We start from the raw sequence: 20,117 nt of genomic DNA, 5'->3' as shown, positions 1-20,117 counted from the left end.
AGGCTGTTATCTACTCTTTTAATGGAGTATTTGGCAACCTTTCTATTTAATTTGCACCCCTACAAGGGTACCTTTTAAAAGCAGGTTGAAATCTGGCCGTTAGATCGCTCCAATCCACGATTCTATAGTCCAGAGCAATCTTGGAGTGATTATTGGTTTGTGTAAAACCTCCGTCCTCCCCTGTAACTGCCAGGTCAATGATCCACAGTGCGGATTGCACCCTTTTGGCTTTTGATCATTAGGACGCGATGGGACATAATCCAACAATCCTCATCACACCTTATCACCCACTAGTTGTTATACCATGATATGACGCTTTGGATCGCACCCGCTCAAGCACTAGCCGTTGGAGCGTGTTGGACCAAAAGATCGACCACCCATATGACCAAAATCATGGCCCAACCCGACCGAGTGGGACCTTGACCGATCCAACGGTTCATTCGGTCACCTACGCGACTGATCCATGGTCAATCCGACCGATCAACTGATCTTAATCAGACAGCTCATATCAAATTTGAAAAATGCCCAAAGCAACTCTCTCATGACAAAAATACTCATATCTCATATATTTTTTAGTATTATTTTGGGTGTGAATTTATCCATTGGTAGGGCGATGTAGTTTTTTGACCAAAAGTGTATTTGAACTAATTCTCATTTTGTAATATATATAAACCTGCATCTTCTTTAAATAAATAAAAAATAAATAAATAAAGGGTGACAACGAAAGTAGGAAATGGAATCTCAAGAGTGCAAGTCATGATCGAGCAATCAAGACCATCGTTTTTTCTTTGTGGGATCCACCTATTCATCATATTCAATAGTTTAATTCAGGAAAAAACGAAAAAAAGTAGGCTTGTGGGCCCCCCTGCTACTCTTTTCCAGCCTATTCCGATGGCTCTCGCAATTTTCCACGGACATGGAAAAAGCAAGAGGTTTCGTAGTTTCTCTGACGACGAGGTCCGGTAGTTGGGCCCACTCAGGGATCCGCGTGCCGGCCACCACGCGTGACAAATTCGTGGTCGGGTCGGGTCAACACTCGAAAAGACCCAAACCGATTTTATGGGAGATTATTGTTTTCGCCCCCCCCCTTAGGATAATGCGCCCCATGTTAATTGGAACTGGGGGCAGACTTTAACGCTTTTTGACGTAGAATCACATGACCAGCGGGGCGCATTATCCTACAGTGGGGCGATAAAATCTTCATCGCTTTCTTTGTTTTCTTATTTTTCTTATTATTTATATTATGGGAAATGATATCAGCACAACTATGTTTGAACAATTGCTCCTACTTAACTTGTCTTTTTATTTATTTTTTAGTGGTTTGTCTTTTTCTTTTTTAATAGACTTGAAAATCTTTTTTAATAGCTCTGCAGTTTTTTGACGGTCTAGATTGACCAAAAGTGTCTTTGATCTAAATTCTCATTTGTAATATATATATACCTTCATCTTCTTTAAATAAATAGAAAATAAATAAATAAAGGTTACACAAAATGATAATGAGTGTGAGACCTACCATCCTTTAATTATTGATGAGTGATTTAGAGTGTGAAGCACGCAGTGGAAGTATTCTCTTGACTCTCATGTTAGATGGATAGAAAAAGAGACCACCTTTCCTGTCACACTTGTGGGTCTCACTCTTTATGATATGTCACTATTAGTACGTGTTTTCTCCCTTATTTGGACATTTGGACCGTCTAGATTTACGAACAGTGAGGTGGCAAAGACGGGGAAGACTTTGGATCCACCTTCCACCTTTCCTTCTCTACATATATCTATGTTTAAGCTTAGAGTGAAACTACAACCGAGCTTTTTGTTTGGAGTTTGGAGTTTGGAGTTCGGAGATAAACTTGTTAAAAATATGAGGGGTTTACATGCGTATAGTATTGTTGGGGTGTTGTTGTTTGTGAGTGTGTATTGCTGCTTTTATGGGGGCGAAGCATGTTTGGAGGAAGAGAGAAAAGCTCTCTTACAATTGAAAGACTCCGTCAACGACTATCCAAATAATGCTACTTATTCGGTCTTAAAAGACTGGGTTGGAGAGGATTGCTGTCAATGGGTGGGTGTATCATGCTCTAATTCTTCATCTCACGTGATAGGAATCGACCTTATAGGTGCAAGGGATCCTTCATTAGGAGTGTGGTATCCTAATGCTACTCTGTTTGCCCAATTCAAAGAATTGGAGTCACTATATTTGGGGTTTAATCAGATCGGTGGATGGGTTATGCCAGAAGGTAATGCTCGTTTCCTCCAATTTTATAAAAGACTTCCTCAAATTGCATAAAAACCCTCAATCTCTTTTCTTAGGCAATTCAAAGATATTGATGGATGCTTAGCAAATCAGGTTTTTCTTTTAGTTCAACAATGACCTAAAATGGATTCACCGTCTATATATTTTTCTGGAATTCTCCAAAAGGACAAAAGAACAAAAACAACAACAGACAAATGAAAACAGTGATATCTAACAATCATTACCGGCATGAGGCCCATATATTTTTTACTATTATTATAAAGGGGGAGGAAATATAGTCATCAGCACCTCACTCTCCCATCGTCTCTTCCTTTTTGCAGGGTTCATTAGTTGCCGGGTTTTTTTTGTTCCTGGGAGTTATGTGGGAGAGTTAGTTAAATTTTGGTCTCATCCCATGTTTGGTTGCCTTTTAGCACTAGGTTTATTTTAATCCCACTCTTGTAATGATTACTTGTGGGGTGAATTTTTTAATCCCACTTTTGTAATGATTGCCTTTTCATCCCATCACAAGATAACCCCAGGAACAAAAATAAACTCAGGAACCAAAAATAAGCTTGAGAAGAATTTTTTTCTACCCAACAGTTCAAGCAACCAAACAAAGGTTTTTTATTTTCCCACCATAATCCGGTCAACTAAACATGGGATTTTTATTTTACCAGGATACTTCTAGGACTTTTTTTTCCCACCTATCTCCCAGGGTATTTTTTTCTCCCACATAACTCCCAGGAACAAAAAAAACCCGGCAACCAAACAGAAGGGGTTGTCTCTTGGGGGCAATATGCTCAACCAAAGCAGCCAATCCTTGTCAGGTATCGAGTCTAGATCGAATTTTACAAACTCACACACATACAAAAATTCCAATAAATATTTAGTGGAGTAATAGTCGATAGAATCATATTCTAACGACATGCCTTGGATGGAAATTGATTCACGTTTATGATTTGTATGAAACATCTTCTCTTCTTTTCTTCTTAGTTTTCTCATTTGTAAAAAGCTTTTTCACTATAATTTGCCCATTTCTTGCAGGATTATGTGGTTTGAAAAACCTACAATATTTGGATCTTAGCCGCAACAATCTTGAAGCACTTCCACCGTGTCTGCTGAGCAATCTCTCTGCATTGGAACGCTTGTTCTTACATTCGAATAACCTGAAAGGAGACTTACCTGGTATTCTACATTTTGCCATTTCATTTCTGTGTTTGTTGAAGCAGGGTGAAAAACCAAAGAGTAAATTTTCCATTTAGAATTAGTGATGTGGAACAGGTGAGTAGGAAATGGGTCTTAAGCTGAACAACTTTGATCTTTATCTTGGAACATTGTTAACAACTCAAAACCGATCGGCTGAAACGAAAGACTTAAAACAGAACGTTAACTCCAACTCATTAAAGAACATGTTTCTAATTTTCTTAGCCCATAGATCGCTTAGGAAAAATGATCAGATCTGATCACTATGGATGCAGAACTGATTTAGTAGGTGAAAGCTATGGAGATTCCTTAATTTCTCTTCACACTCGTCATTTGAATATAGAGATAACATGAGATGGGAAAGACCCTTGCAGATTCAAAGCTGACTTGAAAGAGAAATTTTACAAGATTGGGACTGATTGCATTCAAAAAAATTCAAGATCAAGGAGATGAAATGGAGCAACTTACTTGGAAGGAATCTCTCACTACTTTTCCTCGGTGGGATTCGTCCACTCCTTAGAGGTTGACGCTCTACCCAACTCTTACCAAAACTTCCAATCTTACCTTATAAAACTACGACAAATGAAACTCCTCTCCTCTATTTATAGAGGGAGAGAAGTCTACTAGAAGCTGCTGCCATCTTGTGACAGCTCAAGCCAGCTGGCTTGCTAAGGTGGCATGCCACATGGCTTCTTGTAAGGCTCCCAATCATGTGGTCCCTTCTTGCCCAAATGACCCCCCCTTCTCTAAGCTCCCACGCATGGTGTGTTCTTGTGCTTTCAAAGCAGTCCCACTTCTTCATGGCATCCTCTAGTTGCCACATGGCTGGTAATGTGGCAAATTTGTGGCCTCCAAAGCCTTTCAACAATCAGTCCCCCTCCCAACCGATTATGCCCTACCATCCTTTCTACCCTATATTGACTCTCATATTACAACATTGACATTACTACATCTAACCACCTGTACACAAAGGAAAGTAAAAATCTGACAATTGTATGTTAAAAAGAAACCTGCGCTCCTCGTACTCTCCCCCTTCAAAAGAGCATTTCCTCAAGCTCGCATCTTTCTCCAGGCAGACTCGACACAGGTTCTAGGGGTTTAGGGATTCCGTCCCCTTTGTTCGGCCAAGGAGGCAATGAAGCCAATTCCTAGGTCAAAGACAAAGCTTTCTTTAGCAAGGCCCTTCGCTCTGGGCCGATCCGTGTCATCACCTTGCCTCGTTGTCAATGGTGTATCGCACCACCAGGCTACTTCTGATGGTGCCTTGTTTTTATCTCCATCTTGAATTTCAAGTAAGTTTTATGCCCCAAGGCTATCCTCATGACTCAAATGTTTCTGCCATAATGTTCTATCATGATCTACAAAAGGATCGTGAAAGAAAAGCTCTATTAAGTCAAAATGGTCCCTTGTCATCTCAAGATCTAGGCCATCCACTGCCCACACCCCTAGGCACAATATGGTCGTCCTCTGCAAATGCCATCGACTCTTCATCATCCTCTATGAAGTGCTCCTTTGTATCTACGACATCAGACTGACAATCCTCCCAAATCTCAACTTGTGTACCACAATCCTCACAAATCTCACTTTGTGTGTCATACTCCCCTGTCTCCACACAAGAATCTATCATCAACCTGCTCATGTACACACATTAATTGATGTAGATCGCCACTTTTAGATCAAATTGTCATGCTAGTTCCAAAAGGTTAGCGAAAACTCTGAAGATCTGATCTTCAAGACTTGGATCTAAATGCAGAGCTTTCAACAACAGTGATGAAGTTCGATCAACTCACTCTCCAGAAATGAGTTTTAGAATTCTGGTCAGGCTGAGGCTTCGCTATCACTATATTCTTTGTGAAATTAATGCTCGCAAATCTCTATACTGCTGCTCAAATTGAACTCTCAGATTGAAGATTCTTCCAACCAAGGACTTTTGATTCTTTAGGATTCAGTTGTGTTTCAGTGATGGAAGCTGCAAAGCAATCTGAGTTTCGCAAGCTCCAGGTTAAAAGAAACTCCTCCAATGATTGCTCCTTAGTAAACTCGATTTGGCCAGATCATCTCGCTTGTTATTTGACAATAGCTAACTGGATTGGAGTTTAGCGAGGTTTGCTTCACTCTCTGAACTGGTTCGAGTTTATTGTGAAGAGGAGAAGTAGATCCAGAAAAGATATTAAGAAGTATCAAATTGGTAACTGAATACCTTTAGCTCTAAGTTCTCCTGTTCTAGGAAACTCAGATCTGGCACTGGAACCCAAGTATTGGAGGGAAAAAAATATAAACGAGAGAGAAGGAGCAACAGGACCGCAGAATTCTAGAGTGGAGAGCCGGAACTTGTAGATCCGGAATGCCATTGTATTCAGGTGGACCAGTTCAGAAAACTATCGCCTCAAGCCAGGATATAATGTTGATGAGTAACAACAAGCAGATGGCAACTCAAACTCCCCATTGTTGATTTCCACGATAACAGAGCACGATGTCTTTTCTCCTTCCAGCTCAAAACGGATCAAAGGTTCAGCACTACCAATTCTCATATACCAGTGTTTGGATCGAACAACCAGAAGGCATTGAATTTCCTCAAAAATAGAGTGTCGCCTGGTACTCTGTTTCTGTGTTCTTGTAGAATATAAGAAACAAAAGTTGAATCCTTTAAGATCAAGTGGATTTGTTGTTTTGTAGAGATGTAAGAAGATAATAAGTATAGGATCCACAATACTTGTTGTTAACAGTTAGCACTCTGTATTCCATTAAGACGAATGATCAATTTTCCCAAAGACGAATTATCTGCCATGAAGTAGTGTAAAAACACAGTGGTTTTATTGCCTCCTAGATGACTCATTTCCCCATTTCAATTCTATTCAAGGAAGGCTTTCGAAATTGCATGAAAAACATGAATAGATTCCTTCATTTTCTATTTTGATCTATTAGATCTTTATAAGGAAAGATCTCAGAGACAAAGTCCAGCAATGAAGGCAGAGAGGACCGAATGGATTGCAAGTCCAGAACAAAGCGAAAAAGAACACTCAAGGATATGGAATCGAACAATGAGGCTCTCCTCCAATTGCTAAATCTCTAAAACTCTAAGTCCCATGAAAACAAAGAGAATTCCTCAAGTATCCTAATAAGCTGCAGTTCGTGTGATGGGGATAGTTTTCCTAGTATGATCCAAGGAAAAAAAAGCAATGGAGGCAGAGCAATGTGTGATGCTCTGTTTTTTTATTCTGTGAATAAATTCAATGGAAAACTGTAAAACTCTCAATGGAGGAAATATGATCGACCAAAGAGAAGGACTTTTTCACTCCTTGATGTGCTTGTCATGAGGCTTTCCATTTGAGTTGCTAGTGGAGTAATCTCATATTGACCTGAACTTAATCCACAATACTAACAAGTGAATCATTAGATTATAAATTACAATCAATTTGGGTTTGGGATCAATCAAAACAGGGGTGATCGTTGAACCATTGGGCTTACAAAATTTCCGCAAATTTGGTGGACTTTTCGATAATTTCTGTGGAAATTTTGGTGGACATCTTTAAAATTTCGATGGGAATATTTAAAATTTGGGTGGAAATCTTGTAAATAAGCACGAAAGTGAAAATTTGGAATTTCAATGAAACCGTATAAAACAAATGATCCATTGTGAATTTTGTTTCGGTCTTGGCCGAATTCCGAAATTTCAGCTAAAATTTAAAACCATGCCACCAGTCTGATGTCTTGGAAAGCAGCCCTCACTTCCGCTTTGTTAGATTCCTTGATACCAAAAGGCCCAGGGAAGGCTCGCTTAGTATCACCAGTCTTGTCTCTAATAAGGCCTCCGATGCCGGTCAAACCTGGGTTGCCAAAGCTAGAACCATCGAAATTTAGCTTCGAACAACCGAGGTGTGAGTGACATTTTTAGCATTTTTCATAGAAGTGATATAGAAATTTGTGTTAGTATCTAAGTCAAATAAAAGATGTGGAAAATTGATCGTACCTCTTGCCATGATGATCATATTGACAGTGCTTTATGATATGTGCTACTATTGAAAATGCTCCTATCTTTGAGTAATGTTGATCATTGGAATGATTTTGCAATATAGCCAAGTCGTGATGCTCAGATCAATAGAATCTTTGGCCTTACCTTTGGTATATCAAAGAAAAATCATAAGAAATCCCGAGATATGAATATCTCTTGCTCCCATCAATTAGAAAGCCATATTAATAAAAGAGATTGGGGTTAATCCTCCTAGTGAAACACACCTTCCTTCTTAAAGTTGAACTTCTAATAGATTTAATCTTTAATTTATCTAAAATCCATTTTAGCAAAAATCCTAAACACGGATTAATAAAAAATCTAAGTGGCAATGTCGGCTACCCTATTAGATCTCACGAGAGATTATTCCAGCATTCTCCCAGTGGTCGATATTGACACTGCTATGTTCTGGGTAAAAAAAGACCGGGCTTTGGACACTTTAAATTTCTGAAGTATGGGCATACATCATTTCCTTAACAAATAATCTCTTTAGTCTAGTCTTTCAGGGAAAATATACATTCATGTAAAGACAACTAAATAGATAGGTCATGGCAGCAAATACCCAAATAATGAGCATTACATTCCATATATCACAGAAATAATGATTTCCTTTTATGAGTACTTAATGTGGTGCACTCTTTATGATAAGACTAACTAATATGCATTCGTGGTTAATCTTCCTTTGACTATATCCAAATGTATACACTTTACATATGATCATGGTTTTAAATTTCGGCCGAACAAAATGTTTTGGTTTCGGCATAAAACCGAAACGAAATTCACATGAAGTCGTTTCTTTACAAGATTTAGCTGAAATTTTACAGAAATTCGGAAATTTTTCGGTGTCAATTTCGGTTGAAATTTTTGCTATTTTGGTGGAAATTTTGTAAAAAAGTCCAAAAATGAAATTTCAACCGAAATTTCGGCAACATTTTGGCCGAAATTTCGGCCTAAAACTGAAACATTTCGGTTTCGGTGGTGGCCGAAACCGACACCGAAACCGAAATTTAAAACTTTGCATATGATACGAATCACCAAAATTAGTGTCAAAATTAAATTTAAAAGTGTCTCGTAATCTCGATCAAACACTAAGGCCCTGTTTGTTTTAGATTTTTAGAATGGATTGTGAGTTCAAATCTAATTACTGGAGTAAAAATTAAATGTAATTTTGAGTTCAATAATAGTTTGAGACTCATAAATGATTCTTAAAATCCAAACACAAACAGGGCCTAAATGAACTGATCAATCATATATGCTCTACATGCCCCTAATGTGATATGTATGGAAGCCTCTTTTTGTCACTTAGTATGCAACTATCATCACAGTGTATATGTACTTAGCAGCCAACTGATGATCCCTAATGTTCTCTCTAACAATATGATATTATATGTAATTATGTCTACTTTCATTGTCACCCTTCTTACTTCTTAGAGAAGAAACCTACTGTAGAATTATCCCAATAAATAACATATAGCCTAGAGATATGAGTAAACAACTCCAAGCCTTGTGACGAAATTCTGCAACCATAGTGCTCCTATCGCAGTCTTGTAGCACGAAACAAAGTTTGCCTCCATACTAGAAGAAAAGACCTGATACTAATGCTTCATGTTTTCTATGAGATGAGATTTCCCTCCTTGCACATAACTAGGAGGACATACCCTAAAGTAGACTTCATTTGATCGAGGTATTGTATTTATAAGAGAAAATTAGCAGGTTAGCCTTTTGTGACTGACCCTTAAACAGAACATCACTCAAGGAAAACCTCAAATGAGTCTTACGATCAAGCCTAGCGTCAACATCATGTCATACATAGGGACAAGGATGTGGAATCAAGATCATTGATCTAGTGAAACATGATGAGGAAAACCCATATGGTTCTAGTCCTGTACCTAATGGACATCCCATTCACCCAATTAACTGCTATAAATAATCAAAAGCTTTAGCTTCTGATAGAGAAAACCTTAACGAAGCCTAATTCTCAAGTGCTAGGATCATTCAATTAAGGTTGGGCAAACAATAATGTGCCAGGTTTATGTTCGCCAGTTAGTTAACGAAACAGATCACGTCCACAGGGCACAAGTGGAGGGCCCAGGATGTGAGCCCAGGAAGTTATATGTCTTCAAGGATGCGGAGAATTGATAATGACTATTTATCTCGTAGACTATGAAAATATAATAAAACAAAGTTAACCTTTTTTTTTTTTGGAAACCTTAAAACGAGGGTTGGTTAAAGAACCTAGTATCATGTCTCTTGGCAAAAGTAACAAATTTTCCTTCTTGCAATTGACTATTCGGTTTTAGCTAAAACAACATATTTTTGTTGTAAGGTGGCGTCCATTTTTTGGCTATCCATGTCATTCAACTCATGCTCATATGTTGGTAGATCAATGCTATTAAAATGAATTTTATTCTTGGACAAATTATGCAAAAAAAGAAAAAGAAAAAAGGGAATATAAGGGGAAGAAACGGAAATTGGGTCCATTTTATGCGGGCATCATCGCAGGGAAGTTGGTGGTCATGAGAGTCACACCTTTGATTGATTTAATCCAAAAGAAAACAGGGCCTAAGAATCACTGTTTTTTGCATTATTCTTATAAGTAATATAGAAATTTGATTTTTTTTTCCTTTTTATTGAAAGGAATTTGTTTTCTGGTAATAAATGAAATTTGCTCATATTTTCTTGTCTTCATCATTTTCTTGTAGGTTTATGCAGCTTGAAGAGACTCAAGACTCTACATCTCTGGGGAAACCAACTTGATGATCGAAGTCTTCCATCATGTCTAGGAAACCTTTCGTCCCTGGAAGATTTATATTTATCATCTAATAATCTTAGAAATCCACTTGGCATCTCAACAGGTATGGAGTGGCAATAGTATTTTTCTCATCCGAAATGATGATGGTTAAAGTAGTTTTTCTCTTCACTTTCACTTATCTCATAATTTCAATGATAAGATGATGCATATAATATGCTTTTGGTATAGGCCTTAGGGTATATGGGGATCTTTAGTAGCTGCACCCTTTTTCAATTTTCGAAAGGCAACTGATCAAGGCACAAACTTGTTTTGACAATAGAGCAAATTAACTCATCTTGTCCACATGGATGGGGAGATCAGATAATGACTGTCGTTGGCGAAATTAACAAATAGGCTAGTATCATGTCTCATGGCGAAATGAACAAATTTTCCTTCCTTCAATTTTTAAAATAACAAAAATACCCACCTGTTGAGATGCCAAGTGGATTTCTAAGATTATTGATCAATTGTCTATTCGGTTTGAGCAAGAACAACATATTTTTGTTGTAAGGTGGGATCCATTGTTTGGTTATCCGAGCCATTCAATTCATGCTCATATGCTGGTGGATCAATGCCATCCAAAAAAGATTTGTTTTTCTTGGACAAATTAGGCAAAAAAAAAAAAGGGAATTAAAGGGGAAGAAAGGGAAAGTGGGTCCATTGGTGTGGCGATCAGAGGAGAATCTAAGATATAGGTCAAAATCCATTAGCCCAGAGAAAGATCTTGGGTTCGTTGGAGATCCAAGAACAAGATGAATCCCAAGGAATCCGAGATCAATCACGGAGATCGTCTCAAACGACATTATTCCAAATCAACAGAACTTAAATCTTACTTGGATCACGATTTCTGGACTCCAAGATGGCCTTTCCACTCTAGAAAAACCACCCAAAAGTTGCATTTATTGGTGTTTAAGGAAGCCCTAACCCAGGTTTTGCAAACAGACAAAAACACCCACTTTGTCTAAAGAGGAGAACGAATTTGGTTAGGGTACTTTCGGGCTTTCGGTTAGGATAAGACTAGGCTCAACTTCTAATCCCATTAAAAAGGGCGGTGATAAATTCATCTACATCAACAGAATTTGATCATCTCCACATGGCACAACACAGAGACAACCAATAAATGGCTGGGCCAAATCTTATAGTTATATCATCTCCACATGTTTACAGGACTAATTATGTTATTACTTTGAGTGGTCATGGTTAGGATGAAGCCTAGGGTCAACATTAAGTTCCACATATGGTCAGGGGTGTAATCAAGACCGTTGATCAAGTTGACCATCATAAGTCAACCCATATTGTCCAAGTCTTATGCCTAACTGATCGAGATCTCATTTGTCAGATTAAGGCCTCTAAATATCAAAGCTTTAGCTTCTTTTAGTAGGATCCTTAAAGCAAGGCTTGATTGGTTAGCATCTCCATATTTTTTTAGCATATTCTTTCACGATTGTCTCAAACATAACAGAATCCCATATGCTCTACATGCCCCTTATGTGATATGTATGGAAGCCTTTTTTTGTCACTTGGTATGCAACTATCATCACAGTGTATATGTACTTAATACCCAAATGATGATCCCTAACGTTCTCCCTAACAATATGATACTTTAAGTAATTATGCTTATTGTCATTGTCACTCTTCTTTCTCCTTAGAGAAGAAACCTACTGTAGCATTATCCCAATAAATAAGATATAGCCTAGAGATATGAGTGTACGACTCCAAGCCTTGTAATAAAATTCTACAACCATAGTGCCTGTATCGCAGTCTTGTAGCATGGAACAAACTTTGCCTCAATACTATAAGAAAAGATCTGACACTAATGCTTCATGTTTTGTATGAGAAGAGATTTCCCTCCTTCCACATAAGTAGGAGGACATCCTTAAATATTTTTGTGTGTTATTCTACGTACCACATACGCCATTCTAGGACTTAGAAGCTGTCTTTTACCTTTTTTTTTCTTGAACTAGTGAAAATTGTCTATTCGGTTTTAGCTAAAACAACATATTTTTGTTGTAAGGTGGGGTCCATTTTTTGGCTATCAAAGTCATTCAACTGATGCTCATATGTTGATCAATGCTATTAAAAAAATAAATTTCTTGGACAAATTATGCAAAAAAAGAAATGGAACGCGGGTCCATTGGCCCACACATAATATAAAACTACTATGGAGGCAAGTTGGGGCTTTGAGGCATGCCGGAAGTTGGTGGTCATGAGAGTCACACCTTTGATTGATCTAATCCGTTTATTTCGTTAGCATTGCTTTGGATCTCTAACATCTCACAATGTGTCTATCCAAAAGAAAACAAGGCCGAGAATCACTTTTTTAGCTTTTTTCTTTTAAGTAATATAGAAATCTGATTTTTGTCCTTTGCATTGAAAGGAATTTGTTTTTTGGTAATAAATTAAGGGCAGTGATAAATCGACTCCCAAATATCTTAAATCGACTCCCATGTGTCTATCTCCCTCCTCTTTCTCTCTCTAACCCAGAGGAGAGAGAAAGACACATGGGGAGTCGATTTAAGATATATGGGAGTCGATTTATCACTCTCCTATATTAAATGTGCTCATATGTTTTTGTCTTCATCATTTTCCTGTAGGTTTATGCAGCTGGAAGAGACTCAAGACTCTATCTCTCTCGCGAAACCAACTTGATGATCGAAGTCTTCCATCATGTCTAGGAAACCTTTCGTCCCTGAAATATTTAGATTTATCGTTTAATAATCTTAGAAACCCAATTGGCATCTCAACAGGTACGGAGTGGCAATAATATTTTTCTCATCTGAAATGATGATGGTTGAAGTAGTTTTTCTCTTCACTTTCACTTATCTCATAATTTCAATGATATGATGATGCATACAATACGCTTTTGGTATAGTCCTTATGGTATCTGGGGATCTTCAGAAGCTGCACCCTTTTTCAATTTTCGAAAGGCCAACTGATCACGGCATATAATGACTGTCATAGGCCTATGAAAAATATAATAATAAAAAGTTAACATGTTTTTTCTTTTTGGAGAAACCATAAAAACGAGGATTGATTGATCATGTCCACATGACACAAGTGGGTCTAAAAAGTAATCATAGGAAAAATAATAATCTAAGGGTGATTTTTCTAGCAATTTTCATATAAGTAATATAAAACTTCGAGATATTTCCCTTGCAGCGAGAGCAATTTATTGTTTAGTAATAAATGAAATGGGTTTTGGGTTTTTATGTCTTGTTCATTTTTCTTGTAGGTTTATGTGGCTTGAAGAGACTCACGCAACTAGATCTCAGCGATAACAATCTTCACGATCAAAGTCTTGCATCATGTCTGGGCAACCTCTACTCCCTTCAAAACCTGGAATTATCAGAGAATAATCTGACATTCACATTTGGCGCCATCTCAACAGGTACGGGGCTATTAGCATTTCCTCGCCCAAAATGATGATGTGTGGAGTATTTCTTGACAGGATTTTATTGTTTACTTTAAGAAAAGTAAACTATACATTTAAGAAAGAAAATAGCATCTGATCAAGATTGGGAAAATGATAAAGAGCCCATTTTTGTGGCTGTCAGCTAAATCAACAGAATTGATCAACTTCCACATGGCACCAGTGGGCCCAGAAAGTGATCAATAGGAAAAAAATCTAAGGGTGATTTTTTTAGCATTTTTCATATAAGTAATATAAAACTTTTCTGCACATCCACACATGCTTTAAAAGATGATATAAGTACAGTGACATGTGATATAGTATAACTAAGGCAGACCGGCAGACCATATTTGGATAATGCCATGACTCACTTTGTTTTGCACCTTTTATGAGTGACATGTTTATACCATCTTGAATATTGTAGTGTCATTATCAAAACACGGTAGTGCAGATATCAGTCCCCCTAAAATAATCTTCCAACCTTGTGACAATAGAATTTGGCACTACTCTGTTTTCATAATTGCAGAATCTCAGCTTGTCTTTTCTTCCTTAATTGCTTTGAGTGCTTTTGGGGAACTATAATAACCTTTGACAGCTATTTAAATGATAAAAGACAAGATGAGTTAGTGCAATTATCAAATAATGGGAGTGTCAACATTAGTAGCCTAGAATATACACTAATACAATACCTAAGATGGGAACACAAAAAAATGAAAACACAAAAAAAATGCATTAAAAATTTTGTCATTTACAAAAATATAGTGGGGGTAATAAAGTTGGAAAGTTGGGGTAACAACAACTTTGAGATGATTTTTTAGCATTTTTTTAGCATTTTTAGTTTTATATTCCATTGAGAGCAATTTATTGTTTAGTAATAAATGAAATGGATTTTGGGTGTTTATGTCTTCATCATTTTTCTTGTAGGTTTATGTGGCTTGAAGAGACTCACGTATCTAGGTCTCAGAGATAACAATCTTCACAATCAAGGTCTTCCATCATGTCTAGGCAACCTCTCCTCCCTGGAAATTCTGGAATTAGCAGAGAATAATCTGACATCCACATTTGGCATCTCAACAGGTATTTTTTGGCAGTAGCATTTCCTCACCTAAAATGATGATGTGTGAAGTATTTTTTGACAGGATTTTGTTATTTTTCTGACATAATACTACCCGCTTTAAGAAAAGTAAACTATAGATTTAATAAAGAAAATGGGAAATGATATTCCCACCCCCTCTTTTAAGATCTTTGGATCTCAAAACCCAGAGACAACCAATACAATGACTGGGCCATATCTTATACGTATATCAAAACCAATAGTGAAGTCCTCCACATGTTTAGAGGACTAATTATGTTATTACTTTGAGTGGTCATGGTTAGGGTCAAGCCTAGGGTCAACATTAAGTTCTACATATGGTCAGGGTGTAATCAAAACCGTTGATCAAGTGGACCATCATGAGGCAATCCATATTGTCCAAGTCTTATGCCTAACTGAGATCCCATTTGTCAGATTAAGGCCTACAAATAATTTAGCATCTTTCTTGTTATGTTATTCTACGTACTACACAGGCCTTTCTAGAAGTTGTTTTTTACCTTTTTTTTTTTGAACTACTGAAAATTTATTCCAAGCAGCCACAAAAAACACAAAGAAAACACAACACAAGAAATCTTATGAAACTATGAGGGGAGAAAATAAAAAAACTCTAAAGTTGCATGATCTCCTTACAAGATGGAACGGGACATGGTGACCCTTCACGCGATCAAGTATCTCAAGTTCTCAACAATCAACTCTGAAATTCTCCATGGAGAGGGAGATCTCCCATCCAGCCCATCGAGCAACCTGATAACAATTAGGGAGTCAAAAGTTATCTTTTACCCTTTTTTGGCATGCTAATTGGATCCAAAATTTATAATTTTTTACAAAACCCGTCGTATCACATGTGCAACCTGAATAGGTTTAAAGGGAACACAGTAAAAGACAGTCTTACCGGATTGTGTCGATCTATCCCAACTAGTGCAAGAGTCCTTTTGTTCCCAACAGGCTAGCCTACATAGTTGTAAACAGTTTCTAAACAGCCACTAGTCACCGAGAGACCAACCCTTGCCATCATCAATAGTAGTCATCGTAGGAAGATGGGCACCCACTGCACACATGGGATGATCGTCGGACCCCAACCTCTCCTTGTACTTTCTATTGATGCCCGAATCCAGACTCGAGACTAGTGTCACGGGGAAACAGTTCAGGACACAACCGGTATTAAAATCCATCCCGTCTCGTCTCGTTGTGTCTTGGAAATGCGTTGTTTATAGCACCTTTGGTCGCCACTCGCCGCTAAGCTGGTTGGTTGGCCAAACTCTATAAGAGGAGTTGACCCCGTGACTTGCTGACTCCTCCCCCGTTAGGCCCAGCAGGTGTGGGCAGGAGCCTTGGTGGCTTGCTCATGGGTTGCAAGAGGACTTGCTTGTGCATCTGTTGCACACAGTAGGAAATCATACTTCAACTCGTAGGCGTGCCCTAAGGGAGCTTTGGGTGCGGACTGCGAGCTATCCATAGGGATGCTCCAGTTTCTTTGGTCGAGGATGGGGGCCAAAGACAGTGTATGTTGGGTTGGGTTCCCACATGCATTGCGCGTACGGACCGGTGCTGGGGGCTACGTATACTGTTTGCACTTCAGCACCGCGGTACGTCTGGTGGATAGGCCATTCTCTAGGTCTTCCATCGGTTCGTGCCGGGGCGACTTCGGTTGCCCTCGCAAGGTGTACACCTTGCGGATCAGTCCATGGGGCATCTTGCTCCTTGGATGACCAAGCCCCAGCGCTTGGCGGATTGGTGCGTGGCATCGTCATGTCTCGTACTCGATGGACTTTGCATTAGGCCCCAAGGCCTTATGTTCGATGTACTCGTGATGCAGGCTGATCATGAGTGTGGGTATCTAGAAGCGCATGTCAAGATCTGAGCCAAGTAGCCTGTTGAACAGCTTAGAGTTTGTGTGCACATTCGAAGCATCAAGGGGTGTTGGCGTGTAGGGCCTTTAAAGCCTTGCACGATTGAAGGCTTGCCCTAGCATTTGTGCATGTTGGGGCGCCGCACGGGTTATTGTGTTGCTCAAATATTTGGCCCGTGACACTAGGGTGTTACTTCGAAATGAACGAGGTTACGAACACCGTTTCTTGGCTCAAGTATCAATTTTCCTTCCATTAGTCAAATAACACACAATTTTACAGACGGAGGTCCGCAAACTCCATAGCGGATGCTTTGGCAAAGACCGGAGTAAACCGTAACGATACCATTATTTAATACCATCTTAAACGTGCTTAAAACATTTTCCACAGAAAATGGGGGTTTTTACTATAAAAGTTTTAAACAAAGTACTAACTCGATGCCAATAAAAAGAGATTTTTTTCAAAAAAAAAAAACTCTCCTTAAACAGTGTTTCGTTCACTACGGTTAAAAGATACTGTGTATATGTAATGTAACAACAACCACCCGATAACAACAACTTTGAGATGATTTTTTAGCATTTTTTTAGCATTTTTAGTTTTATATTCCATTGAGAGCAATTTATTGTTTAGTAATAAATGAAATGGGTTTTGGGTTTCTGATCATTTTTTTAGTAGGTTTATGTGGCTTGAAGAGACTCACGGATCTACGTCTCAGAGATAATAATCTTCACGATCAAAGTCTTCCATCATGTCTAGGCAACCTCACCTCCCTTCAATCCCTGGATTTAGCAGAGAATAATCTGACATTCACATCTGGCGCCATCTCAATAGGTACGGGGCAGTAGCATTTCCTCACCCAAAATGATGATGTGTGAAGTATTTTTTGACAGGATTTTGTTATTTTTCTGACATAATACTACCCGCTTTAAGAAAAGTAAACTATAGATTTAATAAAGAAAATGGGAAATGATATTCCCACCCCATCTTTTAAGATCTTTGGATCTCACAAGTCAAGTCACAACACAGAGACAACCAATGGAGGAAGTTGGTGGTCTTGAGGGTCCCACCTTTGATTGATCTTATCCTTACATTTGATAGGCCTTACATTGAGTCAAGGTGTGAGAATATTATTTCCCAAAATATGACTAATTACATTTACACTAATAAATTGGAAAAAAAAGAAAAATAAAATTTTATTAGAAACTTGTTTTTTAGCGAAGAATTTTATCTTGCCTCATAATCATACAATGGGGCTTCCTCGTTATCATTTTGCAACATCAATCTAATTTTGTTACCATTTTCTCTCTGTCTTATTCTTACAGGGATTTGCAAACTAAGGAACCTAAGTTACTTGTATCTCATGAGCAATTCAATTGAGGGCATTCATCCATGTATGGAAGGCATGCATAACCTGCGACTGCTTTATCTCTCCAACAATCGCTTTACAGGGAAGATTCCTTCATTCATTTTCAACAACCTAACGAAGATAGAGTCTATTGATCTTTCAAATACTCAGTTCATGGGTGTGTTCTCATTTTCTAGTTTTGCCAACCTCTCGCAACTTTCAGATGTTGACCTTTCAAACAATGTCCAATTAGAAGTCGAAACCCAATACCCATATTGGGTTCCTACTTTTCAACTCCAGTGGTTGTCCTTAGAAAATTGCAACCTCAACAAACATAGCACTCGTAGCATTCCCAGCTTTCTTTCTAGCCAGGTTAAGTTACCTGAATTAAATTTGGGTCATAACTCTCTTAAAGGGATCATCCCATCTTGGCTATTGTACAATATGTCAAGTGATTCCTTGTCGTTGACGGGTAACTTGTTCGAAGGCTCAATTCCTCAGTCTACCCACAACACTATATCATTTCTCACTGTTCTAGATATCTCTGACAATAATCTAAGCGGGTCACTTCCTACAAACATCGGCACACTCTTCCCTCAATTGAATTACTTCAACCTATCCAAAAATATTTTGCAAGGTAGGATCCCCTCATCCATGGGTGAAATAGAAAGCTTATCTATATTGGACCTATCTTCCAACAACTTTTCAGGAGAAATGCCACATCAACTCACCAAAAATTGCAATCAGCTGGTTTACCTCAACATATCAAGTAATAGATTGCAAGGAGACATTCTCCCAGTTGATGCTAACTTGATACGATTGCAATATTTATTTGCCAGCCACAATAACTTCACTGGAAAAATTCCATCTAGCTTGTTAAATAGCCCTGACTTGATGATTCTTGATATGCGAAAAAATACCCTATCCGACACTATTCCTAGTTGGTTATTCTCCCTCTCAAAATTGGTATCAATTCTTTTAGGGAATAATTTCTTTCGAGGAAACATTCCAATACAACTGTGTCAACTAAGTAACCTCCATACCTTGGATCTCTCCAACAATTCTTTTTCTGGAAATATACCTTCTTGTCTCAACAACATAAGTTCATGGAAGGAAATATATGAAATCCAAATTTCCTATGTTTCTTTAAATGATACAGACTTTATTTTTAGGCCTTCAACTTCTTTCACCACAAAGGGTGTAACTTACAATTACGAGGGCCTTCCTTTTGACTTGATGACTGGAATTGATTTGTCCATGAATCAATTGCAGGGTGATATTCCATTCCAAACAGGAGACTTGGAAGCGCTTCACTCATTAAATTTTTCCAACAACCTGCTAACTGGCTATCTTCCACAATCCTTTCAAAACCTAAAAAGCTTGGAGAGTTTGGATCTTTCCCACAACAAGTTAGTTGGGAGAATCCCTTATGAATTATCTCAACTGGATTCACTTGGTGTTTTCTCTGTCGCCTACAATAACCTATCAGGAAAGATCCCTTTTGATAAACACCTTACCACATTTAGTAAGGATAGCTATGAGGGAAATCCAAATCTTTGTGGACCACCACTAGAAAGAAATTGCTCCTTGGAAAGCCCTTCACAACCTCATGTAGATGAGGGAAAAAATTCTAGGGTTCTTGATAATCCTGTGATTTTCTACTCATTCATGGCAATGTCATATGCTTTGGGATTTTGGGGATTCATCGGCTTTCTCATCCTCAACAAAAATGGGAGGCATAAATACTTCAGAGCTATGGATGCATATATTGACCGGTCGATTGAGAAGCTCTCAGAATTCCGTACTTACTTGAAAAATTGTTGTTTCAAATAATGGTACAATTTTCCTTTAGTTGTAATGCAAAATGATTGTTGGAACTAATAATAAGCTTTATCTTGAGTTTTAAGTTAATAATTTGATATTTTTGCAATGAATGGCTTATGACCACAAAGATCAAACCGCCTACCCAAAGCAATGGTGTTGTGATATATCAACAATTATATGGTTGGAATGGCACCAAAAAAATAACTGCTTGAACTTTTAATAAATTATTGTTAGATAATCATCACCTGCATTGTGAGGATGTTCCAGATTGTGTTGGTTGTTCCTAGCAATCTCTTTAGACTATAACATCCTCTTAGAGTGATAGCTGAGATATCTTCACTATATATATAGACATTTTACTAAGTA

At 38.1% G+C, this 20,117-nt stretch overlaps 1 protein-coding gene across 1 annotated transcript; it reads left to right on the top strand.

Moving 5' to 3' along the window:
* Positions 1-1,645: 1,645 nt before the first annotated feature.
* Positions 1,646-19,841, top strand: LOC143866914 (uncharacterized). Its single transcript, XM_077376049.1, has 8 exons — positions 1,646-2,231; positions 3,275-3,415; positions 10,145-10,297; positions 12,828-12,980; positions 13,466-13,621; positions 14,567-14,719; positions 17,258-17,413; positions 17,905-19,841. Exons 1-8 carry the CDS (start codon positions 1,646-1,648, stop codon positions 19,758-19,760), a joined length of 3,354 nt encoding a protein of 1,117 aa, XP_077232164.1. The 3' UTR covers positions 19,761-19,841.
* The last annotated feature ends 276 nt before the right edge of the window (positions 19,842-20,117 follow it).

Source organism: Tasmannia lanceolata, unplaced genomic scaffold (assembly GCF_043159265.1).
Source record: "Tasmannia lanceolata isolate RefF3 unplaced genomic scaffold, GAP_Taslan_0.1 ptg000178l, whole genome shotgun sequence".
NCBI classification, from domain to species: Eukaryota; Viridiplantae; Streptophyta; class Magnoliopsida; order Canellales; family Winteraceae; genus Tasmannia; species Tasmannia lanceolata.
This window is presented reverse-complemented; position numbering and strand designations above follow the sequence as displayed.

Excerpts from the sequence above, each read along its gene's own strand:
- LOC143866914 (XM_077376049.1), top strand. The coding sequence starts at position 1,646 with ATGTCACTATTAGTACGTGTTTTCTCCCTTATTTGGACATTTGGACCG. Across the intron at positions 2,232-3,274 it reads TGGATGGGTTATGCCAGAAG|GATTATGTGGTTTGAAAAAC; the intron begins GTAATGCTCGTT and ends CATTTCTTGCAG. Across the intron at positions 13,622-14,566 it reads ATTTGGCGCCATCTCAACAG|GTTTATGTGGCTTGAAGAGA; the intron begins GTACGGGGCTAT and ends TTTTTCTTGTAG.